A 13867-nucleotide genomic window follows, 5' to 3' on the forward strand; every position below is an offset into this window, starting at 1 on the left:
AGCTGTTTAAAACTCAGCACTAATCATTCTAACCGGATGTGTGTTTTGGCGTGGCGAGGCTCGTAGCCCCGTTGTGATGGAACGCGGCTTATAAAGGGTTCGCATGCCGCTTTGGGCAAGAGAAGCATGCGCCGTGCTGACCTCGTGGGGGTCGTCGCTTGACACTCAGCTAGCCGTCCGAACTCAGCTGGGAAATTACAGTGACGTCAGTGCCCAAGTGCATGCGTTTATCAGGCTGGCCCGTAGTATGTCCTTCAACCTCCTCAGTCCTACAGGGCGTGGTCTAGTGGTATCGGTAAGAGCCGAGCTCCCACTTGTAAAACCCAGAACCTGTAGGTACTCGAGTTCGAGTACAGGTGTTGTCGCAGGTATCCCACCGAGGGTGTAAATTACCTGCCCAGGTATCCCACCGGAGGGAGTAAATTACCTGCACCTGGAAAGAGGACAGAGGATCGACGCAAACCTACAAGGTTTCGTAACCAGGCACCCGACAGGTTGCCTGGCAAGCTTTTGCTGGGGGCTTTTTTTCCCTTTTTATCTTTTTGTAGCCTTGCACCCACCAACCCCTATATGATATATTTCCTTCGTACTGGCTGGCAGCAAGTCGTGGACTGGTGCACCCTTATTTCCGATTAGCTTACCGAGATTTCTCAAAGCTTCGACATATTCCCAAGGAAGCTTATGAATAGTAAAAAGTACGGACAAAGCCCGCTACTATCAAGCTGATTATGGTACGTAGGTGGATGTTGCCCGGCAGCCCTGCTTGGCACCAAGAGCAAGCCTCGGGTTTCCCTCGCAACCCTGTCTCGAAATAAACACAACACAGCTCCGGCCTACGGGCGGTAACCTTCAATAGTCGAATGCCATCACGCCATGTCTCGCGTCAATCTGGATCCCTCCCGCTAGCCGCCATGCACATACGGCCTCATGACACCTGGGCGCCCATCAATCACGGCGAGCGAGGCGGCGATTGGGGAAAGTGTGATTTGCTTCCCCTTCCTGTTGTCCGTTCTGCAACCTGTACCACCCCCCTCCTCCCTGCCCTCCCAATCTGCCCTGCCCAACGCCGAGCGAGAGCGTGTCCAAAAGAGAAAATCAAGCGAGACATGCAGCCAGCCTCTACTCGTCCAAGGCAGCCCCCAAAGGTATTACAGCACCAAACGACGTGATTGGTCCATGTGGCCACCCGTCTACGGACTGCCCAAAATGGCTGCCACCACTGCCCACTAGTCCGGCTGCCATCCACCATTCTCGATAGGCTACTAGGATACTGGACCACCTTTCCAGCAATTACATTGATGCCCTCTACACCCAATCCGACGCACAAACCCTCTGTCCGGATGGGGAGCCGGTGGCGAGGGTGCCGCAGAGAAGTGCACTTTGCTGCATCAACCCCTCCATCCCCAAACCCTCTTCACAAAGCCCGGACAGCTGAGGGTACGGTATGCCTACCTGTTCGGGCGGGGTTCGCCTCCGACGGCGTCTCGTGCCATGCACTCGAACCGCAGGAGTCGCCAACAATATTGCCAATCGCCCGAGATGTGCGGTTTCACCACAAATCAATCAGCGGAGCAGCATTTCCGTGCCCGCCTTGCCGCCTCGTGGTTGGTCCCAGACGTGGATGCTTGCCGGGACTTGCTTGCGTGTGACGCGACAAGGCAGCAGGTTGGGAAGAAGGGGAATATTGCGTTGGCGCGCGGGCCGCAATCCATCTAGAATTAATACGTGCCCGGCAAGGCTGATGCAGGCAGTGCGGGGTGATGAGTGAAAGGGAGTGATTTTTGAGCTCGGGCAAACGAGTGCGCGTAAGTGGCGGTCACAAGGCGGACGCCAATGCGGCAACACGGCCTTGAGCGGTCGGAGGACAACGAAAAAGGGAGAGACCGGGACGGAATTCGGATATTCAGAGGACTCCTCAGCCTCCGGCCATGTAGAAACTAACTGCGGCCTGGCTGGCTGGCTGGTCTTGCCCGTAAGTGGGCGATGGAGCGAAGCATATAGAGTTCCATTTCCTAGGAATTTGTGTGGTATCTGGCATTTTTACGTTGTGGTTGCAGGCTGATTCGAGGTAGACAAATGGACGAACAGTGATATCCTCAAATAAACAGTCCCTTGCTAAATCACAATCCTCTCAAACGAGTAATCTGCCACCTTCCTACTGGTCAACAGACCAACCTCTCTCGCCGTCCGCTCCTTTATCTCGCCGCCCGAGACAACCTTCCGCTTCGATACTTGATGCTTGCTGGTCTTGGATCCTAGGGGCAGGGCCGAGGAGAGGCTGGTTGGCGGCACCGCTGCAAGGTCCTTGCTGCTGCCGGACTTGGGCAGAGACGCCCCATATCGGACCACTTCGGTCAGGATACCCCGTAGGTACACTGCCTCCTCGACGCCCTCGAGAGCGACGCTGACCTCTAGCTTCATCGAGCCGAGGAAGTCTGCCGCATCGACGTGGTCGCCCGACCCGCTGCCTACCAGCGCGAGCATGTCGTTGATGAGCCAACCGCCCGGCCCCACTGAGTCGATGCACTGGCACAGGAGGTCCGCGATGGAGCGAATGCTGCTGTCCGGAACGGCTTCCACCTCGTCGTTCTCGACTAGCCGCGTACCGTCCAGGTAGCGGCTGGTCCAGCCGGCCCTGTTTAGTTCCATCCGAAGTAGATATATCAGGGAAAGCGTCTCTTCCGGGCGGAAGATCTGCTGGATTGCCCGCACGTTTGCCGAGGGAGGGCAGCCTCCCAGTTTGTTGAAGGCTATGCTGAGCCCTCGCGCGCGGTTGCTGGACTCATCGACGAGGTAGTGCTCGGTGAGATTCAGCTGCTCCTCGAGGCGGTCGAGCTCCATGCCGATTTCTCCACCCTCCTGCGCGCTGTTTTCGGCGTCGTTGGCAGGAGCATCTGTGAGGAGGTTCTTGGTCATCTTCTGCGGGTCTTGGATCAGCTCGAGGCTGCGCATGATGATCTTGACAGAAGATAGAATATCAACAGGTCCAAGGCCAGTGGCGGCCAGCCAAGTGAGAAGCAGCCCGAGTGTTGGATCGACCTCGGCCAGGATCAAGGGAAGCTGCTCCGCCAGCACGTTTTCTGAACCTTCAAGGTCAGGATGCTCCGACTCGAGGGCCGCTTGTACGTTGGGGATCGTGAGGTGACCAGCCAGAGCCTGGTACTGAAGCACACCGCTCCAGGGAAGCCGGCAGCGTAGCCGCCAACCTAGCAGGTTGGAGACTCCGTCATTGACGACGGTGAACGCTCGCTGTATGCTGTACATAACCATGCGTCGGTCGGCTTGTTTGAGTTGATCCGGAAAGCTCCAGATCGGGAGTGCGCGCCCGTTGACGGCCCAGTAGGAATCTCCATTTGGTCCTGTGACACGGCGCGGCCCAGATGCGACGCCATTGGCCTTTGGCTCGTCAATGTCCATGGCCACACCCTCGGCGCCACCATGTTCCGCGTCATCCACGCAGTGAACCTCGAATGAAAAGGCCATGAACTTTTCGAAATCATCGTATTCGCCGGACTCCATGGAATCTTCGGCTTGCTTGGCGTCGTCCATCCAGGACCCTAGTCCATAGACACTCTCGAGAGGGGGCGGGGTGAATGTTGAGAAGCCCGTGGCTTCGAACTTCTCAGAAGGCTTGCTGATCTTCACCGGCGCCACCAGTCCACGTCCGATGGAGTCGATGAGAAGTCCCTCCGCTCGGCGCTTCTTCGATCTGCTCTTGGGCGCCTCCAACTGGATCGCCACCAGCGAAGCCCCGAAAAGTGCTACCACCATCTCGAGGCGGGCAAAGTATGCGACGAGCTTGTACGTGCCCGCCTGTTTTGGCGCAGCCTCTACGGGGAGTGAAGCCTGTAGTGAGCGGTAGAGCGGGTTGTATATGGCGAGGTCCGTTTCCGTAGCAGTGAGGATGGAGGTCTTGGAAATTCGCAGGAACGAGCGTGCGCCTGGGATATGCAGCTCGCTCTCGGCTCGAGGGACAGCGGACGAGATGTCATAAGTCGTAACCGTCTCGGCGCAAAGCTCAGTGACGGAGCCAGACGCGAGGTCGAAACGGTAGATGGGGGGCTCTTCGGAGCTCGATGCTCGTGCAGGGAGGGGCGCGGCAAAAATCTGTATGACACCCTGGCTGCCACCCGTGCTGCCGTGGGTTGGTGGCGGAATCGCAGCGACGTGAACATGGCGGACCTCCTTGTCGGCCACTGATGCCGTCGAGAGCAGAACCAAGAGGTCGGCATTCTCGACATCTTCTGCAGTGTTTGGCAAAAAGAGCTTCACTAAGTCGTCTTTCCCCCCAAACAGGCCGCGCACAACGTCGGCAACGGAAGCTAATTGCGCAAGATCGATGCGCAACTCTGCCGAGGCAGTCAGCCCCGTGTCCTGCTTGAGCGCCGCAGGAGTTGCCGACCACCTCTCCTCGAGCGATTCGCCATCAAAACAGGAGACGGCGCCTGTCTTGGCGACGGCAATGAGGTCTGGATGAGAGGGGACGGATTTTGCGGCGGATGTCGAAGCAAGGTGGACGATACGGCACGATCGAGGAAGAGGATGGGAGACACTAGTCGAAGCGCTGCCCCCGGCAGCCCCGAGGGCATCCTTGTACAGCGAGAGCTTGGGCCTTGGCTCCAAGGTGGAAGCGTAGGTGTATCTCGTGATATTTTTGTCGGAAGTCTTATATCTCAGCGACAGGGGTGGGCAGCTGAAGGAAGCTTGCGGGGGGACGGGATATGAGGTGATCAGTCTCGACGAAGGGGCCTAAAGCTGCTGTTAGCAACAGACTACAGGCGGCATTGCTTGTGTCGGCAGGGGACAAACATCATATATGTTCAGCGCCTCGCCGTTGATGCCAACAGCCAGCTCCGGGCGCTTTCGTTTCTTGGACCCTTGGGCCTGGCCGAACACTTCTCCAACCGCATAGGTGTTGACCGTCTGGTCTAGCGTCTTGGGGAGCGAGGTCAGCTCGTATGGCTTCTGGATTCTGAAGTGAGACGCCATTGCACCGCCCGCCTCGCTACGGCGCGCCGATCCGACTGACTGAACAAAAAAAGAAAAGTTGCGCCGGTGAAATCGGCTTGCGATACGGTTTCCGGCGTTGCGCTGAGTTCTCGAGGCGCCGGCCAAAAAAAAAAAATCCTCCAGAGTGCAGGGTCAATTCAAGTGGGGTCCGATGCCGTATCTTTTATCGGCTTCATTTGAGTGGTAGAATGCGGGAACCTCGAACCCACTCTTTCGAACTTCTTGCTGACATAATCTGGCGCTGGACCCCCTGGCCTTGACCTTGCAGGGGTCCGCGCTCCAGATTCCGGGGCGTCATCCATCAAAGTCGCGATTTACAGTGGGTGGGATGTGCGAGCTGCAGACGCGATTCAACGCGCTTCAATCAAGGAGCAACTGCCTGATCTGCCGTCGCCGCAACCACTCTCACACCGCACACCCACCCACCTAAACAGCTTGTTTTCTCTCCAACTTATTGTAATTGCAGCACTCAGTACCATATACTGGTCCTATATATGTTGACGCTTTTATCCCGACTCGTTCTTCCAGGCCTGTTCATATCGATACACTGCCACCCCCCTCGACCGAACCTCGACGACCAGTACGTAGGCCAGCACGCAGGCCTGTCTGGCAACCCTAAATCGCTGGGGAGCAGCTGGATTGGGCCATCTGCGTAGGAATGGCTGTTCTTCTCGAACGGCAAGTGGCACCTCCTATTCCGATAATGGAAGCAGGGGAGGCGGCACCCGACAAGAAGCTTCACCCCTTCTTCTCCGCCCCTCGCCCTGCCAACAACTTGGAGGGCGACGCCGACGCCGCGGGGGCTGCCCAGGCCGCAACGGAGCCGATCTCATATACCCCTCAGACCTCGACCTCCTCCTCCGACGACCAATCCTCAGCACCGAACCAGAGTGCGCCGAAGCGAAGAAAACGCAAATCGGAGGCGGCTGAGGCTCAACCCACCGACGGAAAGAAGAAGCGTGGGAGACCAAGGAAGATCCAAAAGTCCTCTCCTTCACCAATAGAGGAATGTTTGGAGCAAAAGACCACGGAGGGCGCTATCCAAAATGGGTGCACGGGAGCTGCCGACGAACCCGCAACGACCGAGCCGCGCGAGGAGCAGGGCAACGTTGCTCCTACCAGGGTGCCACTGGAACCCGCCTCAGTGACCTCTGTCCAGGCCACTGTCACTCAGCCCCCGCAGTCAGAACCCGCAAAACCCAAGAAAATGCTCGTTTTCAACCCAAAGTCAGGCACCTTGGGATCACCACCGAAACCCAAGGCTCCGTCACTCAAGCCGGGACTAGGGGCGAAAACGCCGAAGGGGCGAGGAGCAAAGCAGGGATCTTTGATTGCCCGCACGAGGTACGGGGAAGGCCTGGAAGATGACGAACGCGTCAGAATCGGAACTAGGATCAACGATATTCTCGCTAGCCCTTCTCCAACCAAGGCAGGCTTGCCCGAAACCCCGGACAAGAGTGATACTGCTCCTGCCCGTGCGGCTCAGCTAGCCAAGACGGTACAAATCCGGGAACCGAAAATCTCAAGACCCCCCCATCCGTTTTTTATGGGTAAGAGCGAGAGGGCAGAGTTGGTGGCGGAAAGCAAGGAGTGCAGGCCAACACCGCCCGCACCATCCTCACCGAAGAGGCCGCGTGGTGGTACTCTCGATGGCACTCGTGCTCCGAGCACATGTCAGCCCACGTTCGGAATCAAGCACAGCGGAGTCAAGGTGCCAGGAGCCCGCCACCCAGCGTGGCCATGGAAGGGCACGGCACATGTTGGCCGTGATGACATTTTGCCGCTTTGCCCTGGCATCGCAGATCTTGAACTCCCTCTCAGAAAGTCCAAAGGAAATGCGACTGCCGTCGGCGAAAAGGAATCAGTCGTGTCCGAGCTAGCGTCCTCACTCAACATCCCAGCCATAATTGACGAGGTCCGAAATATCAACACGGATGACTTTCTCCCGCCACCAATAGAGCTTCGGCTCCCTCACAAGCATTGTGAGAGCGGGCGGAAGTTGCAGCAAAGGGTTAGGGGGCACCTACGGACACTTGGCAGCAGCCCTAGCATGGCGCACTTCTTCGACTCGATCAAGACCAGCCTTTCTGCCCACGATCGATCGCAATGCGAGTCGCTCGCCTGGGCCCAAAAGTTTGCCCCTGCATCAGCCGCGGAGGTGCTTCAGGCCGGAAGGGAGATGGGCCTTCTCAGGGACTGGCTTGTGTCCCTTAAGGTACAAACCGTCGACACGGGTGCTACCGACGGCTCTGCTCCGTCAGGGAAGAACGGGTCGAAGGACGCAAAAAAGAAAAGGAAGCGGAACAAGCTCGACGGATTCGTTGTTTCCAGTGACGACGAAGCCGACGAGATGGGAAAACTTTCAGAGTCAGAGGGCGAGCTGTCTCTTACGCACCGCTACTGGGCTACGAAGAAGACCGTCGTTCGGGGCGGGGATGGCTCGCACAAGAGTGCAAAGGACGCCCCGCGCTTGAGAAACGCGGTTGTCATCAGCGGCCCCCACGGCTGCGGCAAGAGTGCTGCTGTGTATGCCCTGGCTAAGGAGCTCGGCTTCGAGGTGTTTGAGATCAGCCCTAGCAGCCGCCGCAGTGGCAAGGACATCGTCGAGAAGATCGGTGACATGACTAGAAATCATCAGGTCCAGCAACAGCATTCCGGAGCCTCAGCTGGTGTCAGGGACGGGAAAGACAGCAGCCTGCCAACCGAAGAGCAAGTGGCCGCCGAGGTCCAGTCCGGGAAACAATCAACCATGAACTCGTTCTTCAAGCCGAAAGCTGTAGCAAAGGCGAAGCCCATGAAGCCGCAGCCCGAAGTCCAAACCGCTTCTCCCGCCGAACCTTCTGAGACGAGAAAAGCTGCGCCCAGGAGCCAGAAACAGTCGTTGATTCTTCTCGAAGAAGTCGATATTCTGTACGAGGAGGACAAGCAGTTTTGGTCGACTGTTATTGGTTTGATGGCACAGTCTAAACGCCCTTTCATCATGACTTGCAACGACGAGGCTCTGGTTCCACTACAAACTCTCAGTCTGCACGGCATCTTTCGCTTCAGTGCTCCTCCAGCTGACTTGGCTGTCGATCGATTGCTGATTATGGCTGCTCACGAGGGCCACGCGCTCACACGGCGAGCTACCGAGTCTCTATACGAATCAAGAGGCAGAGACCTGCGGGCTTCAATCACAGAGCTCAACTACTGGTGCCAGTTGGGAGTGGGCGACCGAAGGGGTGGTTTCGAGTGGTTTTACTTGCGGTGGCCCAGGGGAATCGACCTCGACGAGAACGGGGATGTTATCCGTGTGATCAGTGAGGGGACATACGAGGAGGGGATGGGATGGCTTGGGCGAGAGCCCGCAAGCGACCGAGGCTCGGCTCCCTTGCTCCAAGAGGCTGGCCTGTTGCAGCAGTCTTGGGACAACTGCGGCTTCGATCTCGGCAACTGGCAGGACTGCCCGGAATTGGAGTCGTGGGCCAAGGAGGTCAAGACCATAGCGGACACGTCCGCCAGGAGACTCGAGGCCCTGGACGCATACGACAACTTTGCAGATGCCATGAGTCTCGCCGACCTGAACGCCGCCATGGCACCGGTTTGGTCACATGAGGTAGGTCTTGGCCCGTCAACTCCCAGATCATTTGTCTCATCACGCCGTACTGACATGCGCCAGCTTCAAATTGATGCCACACTCCCTGCTGACCCGACCAAGGCCAAGGACGACCTCGTGCTTGGGCTCACATTTCTCGAGGCAACTCCCACCACCTCCTTCGACTCTATAAGCACCTCCCTATCGATCACCCTCAAGAGTTTCTCTCGACACCTGCTATGGCGTGGATGCGACGAGCGCAACCTCGACTGTGCCCAGTACCTTGCTCCTCTCCACCAAGACCAAGCGACGGCCCTGCTGCACAAGCAAATCACGCAAACACCGCCATCGGCCCCGGCAGTCAATAGGCTTGACTTCGCCATGGCGTTTGACCCAATTGCAGCAGCAGACGAGGCCGGCGCAGGGCCCGTGTCGTACCTCGACCCGTCGGTATGGGACCGCACCATGAAGGTCATAGCACTCGATGTCGCGCCCTTTGTGCGCGGCATCGTGGCATACGACAACCACCTCCAGCAGCAGCGCCTCAGGCTCGGCAGCCTCATGAGCCAGGGCGGGGTCGGTGGTCCCAAGAAGAGGATGCGCACGACCCGGGCTGCCTACTCAGCCATGGAGGGCGGCCAGCGCAGCACCACGCGCGCCGAGCGATGGTTCAAGGCCGACCTGAACCCCTTCCTCGTCAGCTCCACCGCGCCAAGGGGGTGCGTCGCCGAGGCTGCCACGCTCAGCCAGGGTCCGGGCAGCGCCAGCGACTGCCCAGCGATGGATCGAGGCTCGTCGGAGGATGAAGAGGAGGAGTGCAGGCCGCTTCCCTGCCCCGGAAGGGCGGGCGGTGGCGGCAAGAGGAGGGCGGGCAGGAGGAGGCCGCTGGGCACGGTAGTGAACGAGAGCAGCGACGTGGAGCCGGCGAGGGAATCGGACGACGAGCTGGCTGCGTGACGGGGTGGGATGGATGATGCTATAATTGGGAAAGCCCACGAGGGGTTTTGCTTGGGCTGTTGGTGAACCCACCCCGTCGGAAATCGCCACAACGGGTACCTGCTTGATAGACGTTTACCCGTCTTGGCATCGTGGGACTGTGATTTTTTTTTTTGTACTTTTGTACTAGAGGCTACAACGAGGACATGAAACCGAGTCAGCGGGTGCCGAAACTCCCCAGGTAGACTTTTCTAGAGATATGGTATTAGACAAACACAATGGCAATCCGTAACGAGCAAATGCGTTGGAGCATGGGCGAGAGGGCGAGAGGGAGCATTATGCCAGGGTGGAGGGGGGTCACGTCAATGTAATGGCCTTGAAATAACCAGAGGCTCTAAATCTATAAAAAAAAAATCGCCCAAGTGGTATCCGTTCGCAGCAGCAGCTCAAGCCAGGAATAAACAAGCGCATGGGATTGCGTAGGCAAGTTGACTTCAAGTCTGGCAAAAAAAAAAAAAAGCAAAATGGTATCACCCACTGCATCCAGTGTGCCACGAATACATGCATGAAGATGGGGTTGGTCAGCCATATCCAAAAAAGCTTGCACCTCTGCCTGCCCATCACTGATCGGCCCCGGGGGAGACCGTGTCGGCGTTGCCCAGATACGCGTTCCTGCCGGCCCGCTGGTACGCCAACGCCTCGCGCTCCTTGTCCCTGTACCCTCCTCCTCCTCCCCTTGCCCCCTCGCCCGCCTCGCGCCTCGGGGGGTCCGGGCTATGGCGGCTACGGACGACCAGCTCCCGGGAGACGTACTCGGCAGGAGCGGCGGGCCGCTGCTCCTGGTGCGAGCGCCTCTCGCGGTGCCTCTCGACGCCGCTCCCCCTGTCGTCCTCCCGCTCCACCTCGCGCTCCCAGTGCACGCGGTTGCGCGGCGATGACGACCGGTGCTGCAGCTCCCTAGTGCTCTCGCGGCGCACCTGCTCGCGGCGCGGCTCGCCCGAGGTGTGCTCCTCGTACCGTCGGACCTCGCGGACCGCCGCGCCGCGGTGGCCCTTTTCGTCTGCGTGGCGCGGCTCGCCGCCAGAGCTGTACTCTTCATAGCGTCGCGTCTCGTCGCCGGAGCTATGTTCTTTATATCGTCGCCTCTCGCGGACCACGTCGCCACGGTAATCTTTATCGTCAAGGGCCCGGTCTCGCTCCCTATCCCGACGCGGCTCCCCGCTAGATGTGTGCTCTTCGTATCGCCGCGTCTCGCGGACCACCTCACCGCGATGGTCTTTGTCTTCTAGGGCTCGGTCCCAGTCCCGGTCTCGACGTGGCTCGCCCGAGGTGAACTCTTCGTACCGCCGCGTCTCGCGGACTACATCGCCATGCTGGCCTTTGTCGTCCATGACCCGGTCCCGATCCCGACATGGCTCGCCCGAGTTATACTCTTCGTACCGGCGGGTCTCGCGGACGGCCCCGCCGCCGCGATAGTCCCTGTCATCCACGTATTTCCTACCAGCGTCGTCGAGATATCGGGACGGCCGGTCCATGTCCCGCGGGGCGTAGGGATCATCATCGAGCAGCACCTTGCTGCTGCTAGTGGTCCTTTCCACTGTCGCTCGGGCGGGGGACGACTGTTGCACAAACTGGACCTCCTCACTGGTCTTCTGGACCAGGCGGTTGGATGGGGCCCGGCGAGGCTCGGATCCGATAGGGACGGCGTAGCGGGCATCATCGTGGCGATCCCTCCCAGGTGACGTTGAATAAAAGACCTTGTCGCGCCTTGGCGGCGGCGCGACGAGCAGGCGGCCTTCGCGTTCCTCAAAGGTAGGGCCGCGGTCGGATGGATCCCTCAGTGGTGGCAGCGGCCCGCCTCTGTCAGGGCGGTAACCCGAGGCGGGGTATCGCCTAGTCTCAGTAGACTCATAGTAAACTCGGTTGTCGTCACGCTGAGTGAAGTCGGGGTGGCGTCTTAGGGAGTCAAATTCCTGCCCGCCGATCTGGCTGCTCCCCACAGTGGCGGCATTGGAAGATATAGAAGTTGGCGACAGTCCGTTGTTCCCGGCAGGTCGCTGTAGCAACTCGGGGCGACGCCTCAAGGGGTCGATGTCCTGACCACCAGCCCTTATACTTCCAAAAGTAGCAGCCGTGGACGACATGGAGTTGGGCGATAGCTCGCCATTGCCAGCGGGGCGGTGGCCACGAAGTCTATCGACCTCTTGACGAATCTCGACGCGCTTTTCCGTGATTTCCTCCCTAACTTTCTTCGGGACAGGTCGAGTCTCCCCTACGGTAACGCAACGCAGGTTAGCATGCGAACGGCCGATGGCCCGATGAAGGTGCCATGTGTAATTTCCTCAAAAGTCAAAAAAGAGGCCCGAGCCCGGTCCAGCGGGTCGGATCGGACCCGATCGGGATTTTGGGTAGGATCACTGACATTCCTCTTTGCTGCCGTACAGGTAACCTTTGGGCCAGAGCTTGTGGGCTGCAAAGGTGGCGACGGCAACGGCGCCCAGGAAGCCGGCCGAGGCTTTGAGCTCGCTCTTCTTCCTCTCCTCCTTCTCCTTGGCCGTCTCCTTCGCCTTGCGGGGCTTGCGATCGGCGGCCGAGTCGTCGCCGGAGAAGCGCCTCGTGGAGCGCGACCTAGAGCGCGACCTAGAGCGCGAGGAAAACGACGAGGCACGCGAGTCGCGGGAGCCGGCCCGCCTCCTCCTCCGATCGTCGTCGAGCCTGCTCCGCGACCTCCCGCTGGTGCCACGGTCCCTGGAACGTGATCGGTCACGGTCCCTAGATCGAGAGCGGTCACGGGACCTGAAGCTGGACCTGGAACTAGCTCTAGACCTGGAGGGAGAGAGCGAGGATTGCCTCGCCGGAGGCCCGCGGCTTCGGCTCCGGGCGCGCGACGGCGACGGTCGTCTATTATTACTCTCGGCCAGCTGGCGCCGAGCACCACTGGGCGGCGGTGAGGGCGACGGACTGTGGTTGGGGGGCATGGCTTTCTCAAAGCGGGTACCTGGGTACATGCGCTGCTGTGCGTGCCTGACGGGCGAGCAAGCCTTGAGCCGATCAGGCTGGCGTGGAGAATTTGGGACCAGGAAGGCGAAAAAAAAAACAAGGGACGGGAACGGATGGGCGAGGTTGCAGATCTGCGAGGGAGCAAGCGAGTCGAGTCAGGTTCGAGTCGAGCCAGGCCCAAGGCCGCTGCAGAATGCGGAGAGTGGGACGGGAAAGGCCCGCAAATTTTTGGAGAAGGCTTCAGACCCTGGTGGTTATGCTACGCCGCCCAAAATAGAGGCAGGTGGGATGGCTGGCCTTGGCGATTGCTGTTACATTGGCTTAGCGTGTTTGATGTCTCCTGTGGCAGATTCGAGAAGGCGAGCGCCAAGACATTGAATATTCACTCGCTGCTATCGAACAGAGAAACCACAAAGGCACTCATCCATATCAAGTGTCGATTGGACGAGAAAGGCGCCTGCTGACGTCAGGCGCGGGATATTCGCCAGCCACAAAGCAGACTAGCCTGGGGCGGCGGAAGCAGAACGCGTCACCCGAAACTTCCCCTTGGGCCAATCGTGATGCGGGGATTCTGGGCCGACGACTGTCTGGGCTGCAATTGATTGTTTGTGATGGGCCGGGCGGCACGGCAGGCAACACGATGGCAGAGACAGAGGGCTAACCATGAGTGTGTGACGGGATGTGATGCGTGGAATCAGGCATGCAGCTCGCCGCATAACGGACCTACTACCTCTAGGCACGCATCGTGAGCATCAACTTGATACGCACGCTGTCATCGGAATGCCGTTTCGCCTAGCCCCCAGGCCCCCATGGCGGCTAGCACCTTGGAGGGCGTCGGCGGTCGTATTTCGTCGCATCCATGGTGGTTTGCTTGCTTGAGCGTCGTATTTTGTTTGCCCAAGCTGGGTCGAAACATCAGAGCCTGGCATCTCGGGCCCTCGGCGTACTGACGCGCACGAACAGAAGAGCAAGCTTGGGGTAGCCTTTGAGGTAACTCTAACGTCGCAATGTGCAAGCTAACTTTTCCACCATTACGATGGAATAGGAAAAGACGACATTAGACAGCGTCTGTGCGGTGGCCCAATACAGACAGAACCATTTTAAATCCCCCGATGATGGCCGGGGAAGTCTCGCCTCGCAACGTGACATCGGGGCTGTCTTGTGTCAGACTAAGATGGTGGGTGGGCTGATGACGAGGCGTGGTGAGCCACAGCGTTCGTTTAGTCGGCCACCAGCCACCTCGTTGTCGGCTTTGATCGAGATATGGCTGTGACGGCATCACCAACTCCCACAAATGTAGGTACTGTACAGCTCTGCGCGGCTGTGTATTTTGCATGTTGCAGCGAC

At 59.0% G+C, this 13867-nt stretch overlaps 3 protein-coding genes across 3 annotated transcripts; 1 reads left to right on the forward strand and 2 right to left on the reverse strand.

Annotated features, from left to right (window-relative positions):
* Window positions 1–1989: 1989 nt before the first annotated feature.
* Window positions 1990–5102, reverse strand: GGTG_08093 (hypothetical protein). Its single transcript, XM_009225930.1, has 2 exons — window positions 4810–5102; window positions 1990–4749 (listed from the first exon to the last, which is right to left on the reverse strand). The coding sequence occupies exons 1-2, from the start codon at window positions 4987–4989 to the stop codon at window positions 2116–2118; spliced, it is 2814 nt and encodes a 937-aa protein (XP_009224194.1). The 5' UTR covers window positions 4990–5102; the 3' UTR covers window positions 1990–2115.
* Window positions 5103–5339: 237 nt separating this feature from the next.
* GGTG_08094 (hypothetical protein) lies at window positions 5340–9818 on the forward strand. Its single transcript, XM_009225931.1, has 2 exons — window positions 5340–8605; window positions 8669–9818. The coding sequence occupies exons 1-2, from the start codon at window positions 5669–5671 to the stop codon at window positions 9539–9541; spliced, it is 3810 nt and encodes a 1269-aa protein (XP_009224195.1). The 5' UTR covers window positions 5340–5668; the 3' UTR covers window positions 9542–9818.
* Window positions 9819–9861: 43 nt separating this feature from the next.
* GGTG_08095 (hypothetical protein) lies at window positions 9862–12694 on the reverse strand. Its single transcript, XM_009225932.1, has 2 exons — window positions 11943–12694; window positions 9862–11792 (listed from the first exon to the last, which is right to left on the reverse strand). Exons 1-2 carry the CDS (start codon window positions 12526–12528, stop codon window positions 10141–10143), a joined length of 2238 nt encoding a protein of 745 aa, XP_009224196.1. The 5' UTR covers window positions 12529–12694; the 3' UTR covers window positions 9862–10140.
* Between the last annotated feature and the right edge of the window lie 1173 nt (window positions 12695–13867).

The sequence above is a fragment of the Gaeumannomyces tritici genome (genome assembly GCF_000145635.1).
Source record: "Gaeumannomyces tritici R3-111a-1 unplaced genomic scaffold supercont2.4, whole genome shotgun sequence".
NCBI lineage: Eukaryota > Fungi > Ascomycota > Sordariomycetes > Magnaporthales > Magnaporthaceae > Gaeumannomyces > Gaeumannomyces tritici.